This window comes from Mytilus edulis, chromosome 1, assembly GCF_963676685.1.
Source record: "Mytilus edulis chromosome 1, xbMytEdul2.2, whole genome shotgun sequence".
Classification (NCBI taxonomy): Eukaryota; Metazoa; Mollusca; class Bivalvia; order Mytilida; family Mytilidae; genus Mytilus; species Mytilus edulis.
Window position 1 is genome coordinate 110,645,140 of NC_092344.1, and position 11,587 is coordinate 110,656,726.

Genomic DNA, 11,587 nt, shown 5'->3' on the forward strand with positions numbered 1-11,587 from the left:
CTTTTCAAATATTTTTAAAAATGTTAAGTTAAAGGACTATGACAGACAAGAGCTCACATTGGCCCTTCTTGCCAGGTGAACCAATAAAGAGATGAGACAGCAAAAGAAATACACAAATAACCAAGAGAAATCTGAATGCCCGCATAAATGGGTGGAAAAACGGAAATTCTGAGGTTTGTTATAGAATTTCCATTTTTTTCACCCATTTATGCTGGGTTACCAGATGATGATATTGTATCTATTGAATAGTTTATAGAACTTCTCTACCTGATAATTTTTGCTGTTTTAAACTTCTCACTTAGCTATAATTCATCAGGCTTATTCTATTCCTCTCATATTATTGTCCTATTACTTATTGTATATGAAAAACACTCCTGAAAACAAAAAAAACTTAACATTGAACAATAAAGCATGAAATTGAAATCAAGGTCAGACAAAACCAGTCAGACATTTTGGAAGATGATCATTTATAACATCTAATAAACAGAACTAATCACAAATGAAACTTATACACAGTAATATAGACCACAAAACTGTGTCTGACAGATCAAGACAGTAATATAGACCACAAAACTGTGTCTGACAGATCAAGTACAAATTTGGGTATCCTCACTTTTACCGTTCTTCAGTTATGTCCCTTTATAACTTTATAGGATATGCAAGCAGGAGCCTAATCTGTGTCCCATGGACACATTCACTCTTTATCTACCTTAAACTTTAAATTCATTCTGTCCTTGCATGAATTTTTGTCTCTAGGATCTTATCAAGCAATAACCATCAATTGAATCAGCTACCATGTATAACTATAAACTTTTTAAGTCAAAAGTCTGAATCCTACCGAAAGCTTACAATATATATATATATAAATATTTTCTGTTGTTTTTAGAAAGCATAAATAATAAAAATATCTTTAATGATGTAATTTTCTTAATACAAATACTTTAAACCACTATTTGACAGTGATTATATTATCAACTAATGATTGTAAAGATTGTTCAGACAAGTTACATAGTTCTATATCAATAACATCTTCTGTCAGCTGATTTTTGGTCTGTGATTTTGTATAAGTTGGGTCGTAATGATGTAGTAATAGACATTCCACAAATTCTTCCCAATCCTGCTGGTCTACCAATGTTTTCCATTTTTCTACATTTTTAGTTCCACAGTATCTTTTCAAGTATTCTAGAATATTATGTAGAGTTTCTACATCTTCTATCATGTATGGGTAATCTCTAATTATATGTTTTACTCTCTCCTCCATTGGTAAATGTACACAGATTCTTGGTGCATGACACAGTTTACTGAAAAGCCCTTCAGGTATGGAACATTTACCTATACGTCTACTTTCTGATTCCATGTATACAGTTTTTGAAGGATCAAAAGACATCAATTTCTCCACTAATAATAGGCGAGTGATATGAGAGCCAAATTTATATTTTTAATGCACCTACCTAACACACGGCTAAATTATATATCACTAGAAAGCTAAGAATGTGTACTTTCTAAATATCCCGGTCGTCAAAAGAAATTATGGTGCATTTTTTTTTAAATCGAGGTCAAAGGTCATGGGTGCAATTTCAATTCACGGATACTTCCAGTTGTAAAATCGAGTCAAAACAAATGCAAAAACGAAACAATTTTATAGGAATGCTGTATTACTGTTGGGAAAATATATTTCTATCATAATATTAATTAATATTGGTTGATTTTAACGGTAACGCATGTTAAATATAACGTTTTCTCTCGGAGTCTTTGAAAATCAACATTTATGTCACACAAATGTATCTGTAGTCGCCCCCCTTGCATTATCTAAATCATATAATACCTCCATATCATTTGATTGCACGTATTTACAAACATATATATCTGCACATTTGATATAAATAATCCGAAACAAAATATTTGAAGCAAGGGGAAAATATAACATATGACGTATTTTTAATTGTTTAGAAAAGTCCCATGATGAGCTGTTTATTAAAATTGAGGAAGCGAATGGTCTCCTGTTAGTTTGAAAGCCTGACAACCATAGAGCAGATTTTATTTTATATATGTTGCAATATGTTGATATATAAAAAGAAGATGTGGTATGATTGCCAATGAGACAACTATCCACAAAAGACCAAAATGACACAGACATTAACAACTCATACATCACTAAATCAGATATGATAAGAGTACTAACAAACATAACTAAAATGAGTAAAGTGCTACTGGTATATTTATATCAACAAAATTTTACTTCAGTCGGCCGCCGTGTATCTTGAGATATATAATTAATCAAACAACACTTGACAAAGTAGTTTGTACTCTTTTTAAATATTACACTAGTGATGACGTTCGGCTACTTTGGCACTAAGTATTACGTTTTTTTTTTATCGTGTTTCACCGCTTCAAACGGAGGACAAGGCTATCCTAATATTGAACCTTTTATTTGGCTTTCTAATGTTAAAATCCCGTAGTCAAAACGTCGGACCAATGGGATGTTTGACCATTTAGGTGTCGGAATATTGCGATATCGGAATATTATAGCTTCATTTTAACTTGTAATCTCATCATTCTTATCGGTCAATATATCAATACAAAGACAACTTCCTTGGCATGGGCATATATCAGTACACGCTTTGCCCTTTTAAATATACATCTTCAGAGGTTTTGCTCAAAGCGGACACAAGATCTACTATATACAGATTGAATTAAAATTTGGAATAGACATGAGGGATTTGTCAAAGAGACAACAAGCCACTAAAAATCAGGCAACGGCCAAAAACCACCAATGGGTCGTCAACGCAGCAAGAAACTCCCAAACCCGGAGACGTTCTTCAGCTGGCCCCTAAATAAAAATGTACTACTTTGAAATGATAATGGACGTCATACTAAGCTTCGAAATATACTCAAGAAGTTAAAATAAAAAATCATACAAAACTAAGAAAGGCACGATGCTCCTGACTTGGGACAGGCGCAAAATTGCGGCGGTGTTAAACATGTTTTTGGAAATCTCAACCCTCCCCCTATACCTATACCAATGCGTGAACAGATCAAATCTGTACAAAGTTGGATGACATACCGGACCGATGTTGCCTTTTAGCCAACCAAAGTCATACGGAGATCTTTTATTGTTTCTGTAGTTGGGTCGACATTGTCTTGGATAAAATTTTAACCCCCAGAAGAAAAATAATGCCATGTAGAATGTATACCTCATTTTCATTGTTTCTAATCTCCTGATCAGTCAAACTTGTTAATAGTTATCAAAGGTGTGTCCATAAACACGGTGCATTGGTAGTGATAAACCTAAATGAAAAAGAGTAAAAAAAATATTTATAGATAATATACATTCTACTAAAGCCATACATCTAAGAACTTTGTCAATAGGAATATCGTACGCTTTATTAACTGCCGCAGATGTGCCATCATCCAAAAGACAACACAGAAATGTTTTTAAAGCAGGTGGCATAATTTCAATTGAATAATCCAGTGAAATAGTTTTAGATAATGGATATTCATCTGATTGGATTACAACTTTACCCTATATCTGCTTCCGTAAAGTAGCTGCACTAAATGCTTGCAACCAGTTTCGCAGTCACTGCTCAGATCTTTAAATTTTACAGACCGAATATCACAGTCATTTTAAACGAGTAATTTTCCGTCATTACGGCATAAGACAAAATTATAGAGCTACTGTATACAATATTGGATGTACCTTGGCCTTGTTGAAGCTGTATACATGTAACTATGAAGCTGATAATATGTTGTGTAGTTTTCTCGGCGGCGATCCTCGGTCAGAAATTAAGCCGGTTAACTGATCAAGTAATTGAAGTTGTTAACCAGAATACTTCCTTGTGTACAGGCACGTCATCTTTAATCGTCGAAATGTTAGTAAAAGCTGTTTTATGTTTTAAAAGAACTAAATAGCTCTTTAATTTCTGATTTCAAATTTTGTAGCAAATATTTAGCGATGCAAGCTCGATGGTATAAAGATTTAATAGTAAAATTATCATGAGTTATTTTGTAAATCAGATCATTGTAGGATATATATGTAGTAACACTCAATACAGCTTGAGTTTGCTCCTCAGAGGATACGTTATGAAGTTGTGTAACTAGCTTATAGGCTTTTTACATTTGCAAAATATACACACAGACAAATCAGAATGAGTTGTAGATCTACTGTCCTCCTTGATATATGAGAAGATCTACTGGTCGGTAGAATTGGTACATGTAGTACAAAGTCTTTGTACAGACAAAACAGAAGTTGATAGGTTGTGCTTACTTTTGAAATATTTATAGCAACTCTTATGATATTTTGTATTTTCAAATGGGATGTTTTCATTTTTTTCATATTCATCGACCAGTCTTCTGTAAACTTCATCTTTTCGTTTTCCCACTGCGGCAATACAACTGTATCTTCATTTAAGTGTTAACTACATAGTTTCTATGCAGTAAATATATGACAGACTATGCATCTGTGTCAATAAATGGATAGTTTTTTTTGCTTTTTAGCAAAGGAAGGGTTTCATTGTGAACTGGACTGTGAAAATTTGACACGACTCGGAAGATTTTCTACAATTTTCCGATACGATTCCTTATTTAGAAAGAGGTGAATTCTACAGAACTCAAAAACTATGTTTTACTTTTATTTGATCTTTATTTTGGACGATTTTATATCTATTTAAGCTACACTGAAGTTAAAGATAGAAATAGAACCGTTTAAATATGATTTATCGTACTCTAATAGCACTATTAAGTACACGGAAATCGACTAATATATTCAGTAAAAAACGATAACGAAATAGATAAGGGATTCCGGAAATTATAGTGATTTTACCCAACATCATAAAATTACAGAAATTCGTGATTTTAAGAAATGTTGAGATAAAGTCTTGATCTTGAATGAAAAAACGATAACTGATGAGTAATTTGGTGTCATATAAAACGGATAGATTGCAAAAACATTTAATAAAAATTTAATTGTAGATCCGAAAAGGTCGGGATTATGAAAATTTTCGTACAAAATGTCAAATATTTCGAAGGAATAAAAAAGCATGCGGACTTACAGTTGTAAATGTTGTTTTTCATTATTTTAAGAATCTAATTCACTTAATTATTCTGTCTAAAAGAAGAGATACGACTAATTTCTTTTGCTTGAAAAACATGTCGTAATTATATAATTTTCAACTAATTTCTGAAATAAACGTCAATTTTACAAAAACTGCACCGTACGATTTTGTGACGACCGGGCAAAAATCAAAGTTTAATCATTATTCTTTCATTTAAAAAAAAAATTAGCCGTGTGTTAGGTGGGTGCATTAAAGTCCTTAACTAGACGTCTTTTTCAAATATTACACTCGCCTATAAGGATGTAAAATATTTTTGTGACGGTTGATCTTCATTTGGATACCGACCTAACATTGATCCTTTATGTTTGGCCAGTCCCTCCAAGTCTAATACTTGTTGTCCATTTTCAGCCAATTTGCATAGTATGTGAGTTTTTCCTGAACCTGTAAGACCTGGAATGTAAAATATGATCAATATTATACAGGTTTATTCATATTAGGACATCAAATAAGTTCCTTTGGTCTGGTTTATGCATGATATCAGACAGAATTCTCTCCCCTTAATACCACATAATTTTTTCAATCATGAAAAAGAAAACCATTGTGGTGATGATGCACTGTCAATTTCCCATTTTAAAACCGACAATTTTTTTAGTCTTAGATGCATGATTTTTTTTTAATAAGTTGCTTTTGGCTTTGAACTACTACATCGTACTAGTAGCTGTCAAGTAATCGCAAGAACTCTTAGATCTGAACTTAGTGTCTTTTTTTTTGTTGGGATGTACAAGTACCCTGTTACGTCCACTCTGTGTTTTTGTTAGATGTATTTCTATTTGTATCCATTAGTTAAGCCTTTTTTCAACAGATTTTTATAGTTTGTTCTTATGTTGTACCGTTACACCACTGTCCAAGGTTAGGGAGGGTTGGGATTCTGTTAACATGTTTAACCCAGCCCTATATGTATGTGCCTGTCCCAAGTCAGGAGCCTGTATTACAATGGTTTCGTTTGGTGCTGTGATACATATTTGTTTTTGGTTCATTTTTTTTTCTCATAAATTTAGGCCTTTAGTTTTCTCGTTTGAATTGTTTTACATTTGTCATTTTGGGCCTTTTATAGCTGACTAGGGGTATTGGCTTTGCTCATGGTTGAAAGTGGTACTGTGACCTACATTTGTTTGCCTCTGTGTCATTTGGTCTCTTGTGAAGAGTTGTTTTATTGGCAATCATACCACATCTTCTTTTTTAAATTTATTCACATGGCATCATTTGGATTCTACATGGAAGTGGTATGTTAAAAGACAAATATACATACTATGCATTAAGCATATTTTATTTTATGATTGGATGTCAAAGAGAATTTTTGAAAGTTCAATATAACAATAAAATCTTGTGGAAGGTCAGACTTGAAACTTTCATGGGTTTTGGACGTATTATCATATTCCTAACTAGATAATACACACACTTAAAATGCTGTTCTGCTTTGTCGAGTGTAACCTGCAAAATTATAGGTTCAAAACAGAATTTGTCAAATAAGCATTCCACATTTCAATTCTCAATTTTACTTAAATGATTTTGTACATTTATAGAACTATTTGATTGATTGATTGATTGTTGGTTGCTTAACGTCCAGTAGAAATATGTGTATACCTGTTATAACTCTGTAAGTAAATTTTTCTGGAAGTATTTTTAATTCTTCTTTCACTCTATTTCTGTATGTCTTATAGCCTCCTTCAAGTAAAAAGACATCAAAGCCTATCTCTGACAAAATAGTGGCAAGCGACCTTGACCTCTGTCCTCCACGCCAACAATAAACTAAGGGTTTGTAATCTTTGTCTTTATCAGAAACATGTGCATCTAAAATGTCACATATATTGGAAACTACTAATTTAGCTCCAACTTTCCTGGCTCTAAACTGATCTGTTGAATAAAGTTTTCCAACTTCATCTCTTTGTGAATTGTTCAACACTGGGAGATTGACAGCTTTTGGTATATGGTCTAGTTTGAATTCATCTGGAGTTCTAACATCAATAATTTCTGTTGCCTCTGGGTGGTAGGGATCTGTTGTTACTGTTACCTTGCTGGCCCTTTTAACAGTGGTTAGGGTCTGTAAATGTCTATTACTGAATACTCTGTTGTTACATGTATATGTACCAATGAATCTTCTGAAGCTCATTTTTCTTTATTCATCAGAAGGAATTACCTGCTGGAAAAAAATGAGGGAATAATTAGAGATAAAAAGTCATGTAGTAACAGGAGGCTCTCAAGAGCGTGTTTTGCTCACCTACATGTATATCATGATATCTGCTTTGGTTTAGGAAATCATGTAAAAAAAGGTTAAAATCACAGTAAATACAAATGTAGTATTAGATACCCTAATAATGATTGAGGCCAAGTTTGGTTTAATTTGGCCCAGTAGTTAAATTAAAAGCAGGTCATCCCATTGTGGTCTTACAATAGTTACTATAGACCCTTTCTCATTATTTAAATTAGTTTTCAAGTTGTGACCATTTGAAATTGTCTTTTTCACAATTTTCCCACAGACTTCTATACATGTAGTAAACCCCTATTTTGTATGTTCTATTTTTAGCCAAGGCGGTGCAGGGTTATCACTCATCAGATTCAGATACATTTCAATCAAGATACTCTATTGAAAATTGTTGCTTAGTTTAATTCTATTTGGCCCAGTAGATAAGTGGAGAAGATTTTTGTAAAAGATTACAAAAATGTAAGAAAAATTGTTTAAAATGGACTATACTCTCAGATCTGTACTTAGCGTCTTTTTGTTGTTGGGATAAACAAGGACCTAGCCACGTCCACTCTGTGTTGTATTTCTATTTCAAAGTATCCATCTGATGAGTTAAGCCTTTTTCAACTGATTTTTATAGTTCATTATGTTGTACTGTTACACCACTGTCCCAGGTTAGGGGAGGATTAGGATCCCGCTAACATGTTAAACCACGCCACATTCTGTATGTATGTGCCTGTCCCACGTCAGGAGCCTGTAATTCAGTGGTTGTCGTTTGTTGATGAATTACATAATTGTTTTTTGTTCATTTTTTGTACATAAATTAGGCTGTTAGTTTTCTCCTTTGAATTGTTTAAATTTTTTCATTTCAGGGCCTTTTATAGCTCACTATGCAGTATGGGCTTTGCTCATTGTTGAAGGCTGAACAGTGACCTATAGTTGTTAATATCTGTGTCATTTGGTCTCTTGTGGAGAGTTGTCTCATTGGCAATCATACCACATCTTCTATTTTATATATAAAGAGCAATAACTCCTTAAGGGGTCAATAAATAAATATGCCATCAGAATGGCCAATCCCTCACGCCATACTGCAAATGTGGTGAGGAAGAAAGCACAGAATACTTCCTACTTGATTGTATGAGATACCATCGGGAAAGAGAAGAAATGAAAAGACAGCTGGAGATACAAAACATTCAAATAGATCCTTAGACCCTACTAGCACCAGCAAAGAAAGAGACATAAGAGAGAACAGCGGATATAATAGAATATTTAAACTGTTAAAGAGTTAATCATTGTCAATGGCAATTTCAAGATACACTTACATGTAGCCCTGTCAGAAGAAGCCTAATCCTGCGATTAAACAAATTTACCTAAGTGCAGTTACTGTGTGACATTACTCCTTAAGAATAAAAATAAATACTCAAAGAACTATAGTACCAAGATGTTGCATTAACATAATAACAGGCAAACACAAAGTCAAAGAGACTAGTTAGTTCACAGGGGCTTGTTTAGTGGGTCAGACGAGGTTATATTGTCAATGGCGATCGCTATCCTACAGGAAAGCCACTGTGGTTAGTTGTAACTTGTGTCAACACATATATTCAGGTATGAATGGGTACAGATAATTGTAGAACTTGGCATGCACAAAAAGACAAAGATCAGATTAATCAAGCATGCACAATTCGGCCAGTTTTATAAGTTTGAGCACGATTAGCAAAATGCTGCATGCATCGTATTACAAGATTAATTTTAGCAAACAGGGCAAAATTATTGAAATTCAAGTGTACAGATCTTGATCTTGATAGGTTTACGGTGATACATCCAAGGATATTAATACACTGTGCGTGCGTCAAGTAATTTACTTAAGTTGGGCCCCCCTTACAATTTCACTAAAGGTTTTAGCTGGATCTTCTGCTGTCTGAATTTTGGTGAAGATATCCGGTGGTAGTAGGTTCCAGTCTTTAATGGTATTTGGGATAAAACTGTATTTTAACGTGTCTGTTTTTGTTTGAAGTCAGAGGAAATGTTGACTGTGCATGTTCTTGGTTGTACGGGATGGTTTTTTCAGTTGGTCAGATGGTAAATTTGCCTGACCATGTATATTCTTGCAGAAAAGAATTAATCTGTTTTGTGTACGACGGTCTTTCAGTGAGGGTAATTGTAGTTGATCTAAAATCGCTGTCATACTTCCTGGTTCGTAATCAGTGTAGTTTGTTGTTAAAAACCTAGCCGCTCTTTTCTGTACATTTTCCAGTTGGTCTTAGAGATAAAGTTGATGTGGGTCCCAGGCAGTGCTTGCATATTCTAGGACAGGTCGTATCAGTCCTTTATAGGCCTGGAGTTTAACTTCAAGTGGACATGCAGATAGATTTCTTTTTAGTAAACCTAATGTCCTGTAAGATTTATTGCATATCTCCTCTATGTGCTTACCCCAGTGTAGATCATTCGTGATGTTAACTCCTAGATATTTTATTGATGTTAGAAATTGGAGTTCCGTATTTTTCAAGGTGTATTTAAATGATGTTGTTTTCTTCTTGCGACTCAATGTCATCATGTTGCATTTAACTGGTTGAAATCTCATTCCCCAATCTGTCGCCCAGTTACCTAGGGTATCAATATCCTTCTATAGTTCAGCACAGTCATCTTCAGTATTAATTTCTCTGTAGCATACACAGTCGTCTGCAAACAGCCTAATTTCTGATGTTACGTTATCTGCTATGTCGTTGATATAGCTAAAACATCAGAAGAAAAATGAAGTTTTTGGGAGTGTAAATATGTAGTAATATGCAATAAAATACCTGAAACTATTGGTGTTTCTTCAGCCGTACATGTATATAAAATTTCGAAGTGTGTTGCATAGGGGACTGAGTGGTAGAGGAAAAGTAATGATCACAAAGTATTTGGGAAAACATGTAATTTTTATCCAATTTCGGTGCGTGCGAGTAGAAATTCCGCGCAAATGTTTTCGCCCAAACATCGTCTCATCAGACATATAATATATGTTTCTGGTCTCTTCAACAAAAACTTGATTAGTTTAAAGGAATTGAAAAAAGAATTGTAGTAATTTAATACAAAAAAACTTTTCCTTTATATTTATTGTCTTTTTAAAAAAACTTTTTGTATATGAAACACTGTGTATCATCGCCACCGGAAATTGGGTACTAACGAAGCGGAGAGAAATAGAAAAAAAAGTAAACAAGTTAAGATTTCGTTCAATTTAAAGCATTTCCACTCATTTGATGAGGGTGCCGCTTAAGAAATGATTTTCTGATGAATAATTCTTTAAATAATTAGGCCGATAAGTACAAAATTAAATCAAGATTTTGTGTAATACCCCAAAACTTGCCACTTAGTACCGGAAAATTTCGAGGTCGATCGTCCTCTGTCGCTCCATTCTCAAGATATTGAACTGTTTTTCATTATTTTTCTAGACACATTTTTAGATTATTATAGTGTGGCATCATATTTACTGAAATTTGTTGTCAAAAACATGTTTTTTAAAGAATATGGACAAAAACATTGTTTGTTTGTTGTACGGCGAATTGCAGGACGTTGTACGGCGAATTGCAAAATAACAACTTTTGTGTGTACGGCGTCTTGCAATATATCATATTTTTAAGAGGAAATTAATCACTGTTTAGATAAAATCAAGTGACGATATTTTGTTGATATCAAAGCTTTACAGGCTTAAAAATATACAAAATGTCTAACTTATCAAATATTATTAAATACATGCCGTTAATTCAGTTCAGAAGGCCTTTGTTGCGTACCGCTTTTCGATTTTGTACAAAAAGGTTTTTTCAACCATATTATCCTAAATACATTTATATATCGTTATACTATTAGCGACTGTTGTCTTTTTGTTTTTGTGTAAATTCAATAAAATAAACCGTCCATTCATCGTTTGTTGGTGCTAGCTTTAAAAAAACAGTGGAGATGTGTATGATAGCAAATAAGATAACTATCCATCAGGATAAAATAAAGTATATGCTATCGTACGGCCTTCAACAAAGAAAACTCCTACGAAAATTCGTACCTTATATAGCTGAGACTACTATCAGTTATAGTAGTCTCAGCTTGTAGTCGGCTATACAAAGCACTGACAGAAAAATGTGGAAGGACTCAACAAGAAAACTAACGGCCTAACTTATATACAGTGTAACACTGAAACAATTTATGAAAACAACAAATAAGATAGAGATGAAGCAACGAAAATCACCGAACCACAGGATCGAAAATTCGGACAGACAAAATTAAGAAAATACTTTGTTTTCATCGAAAGTAAGGAGAAACA

The 11,587-nt window shown here is 33.6% G+C and overlaps 1 protein-coding gene across 4 annotated transcripts; it reads right to left on the minus strand.

Annotated features, from left to right (window-relative positions):
- Positions 1-896: 896 nt before the first annotated feature.
- On the minus strand, positions 897-10,196 carry LOC139517972 (tRNA 2-selenouridine synthase-like). 4 transcript variants are annotated; one of them, XM_071309544.1, is made up of 4 exons: positions 10,092-10,196; positions 6,696-7,251; positions 5,346-5,501; positions 897-1,401 (listed from the first exon to the last, which is right to left on the minus strand). In XM_071309544.1, exons 2-4 carry the CDS (start codon positions 7,219-7,221, stop codon positions 950-952), a joined length of 1,134 nt encoding a protein of 377 aa, XP_071165645.1. In that variant the 5' UTR covers positions 7,222-7,251; positions 10,092-10,196; the 3' UTR covers positions 897-949. The 4 variants fall into 4 exon arrangements, with proteins under 4 accessions (XP_071165645.1, XP_071165663.1, XP_071165655.1 ...); XM_071309562.1 differs by having other exon boundaries at positions 6,696-7,248; positions 10,092-10,194; XM_071309554.1 differs by having other exon boundaries at positions 10,122-10,186.
- Between the last annotated feature and the right edge of the window lie 1,391 nt (positions 10,197-11,587).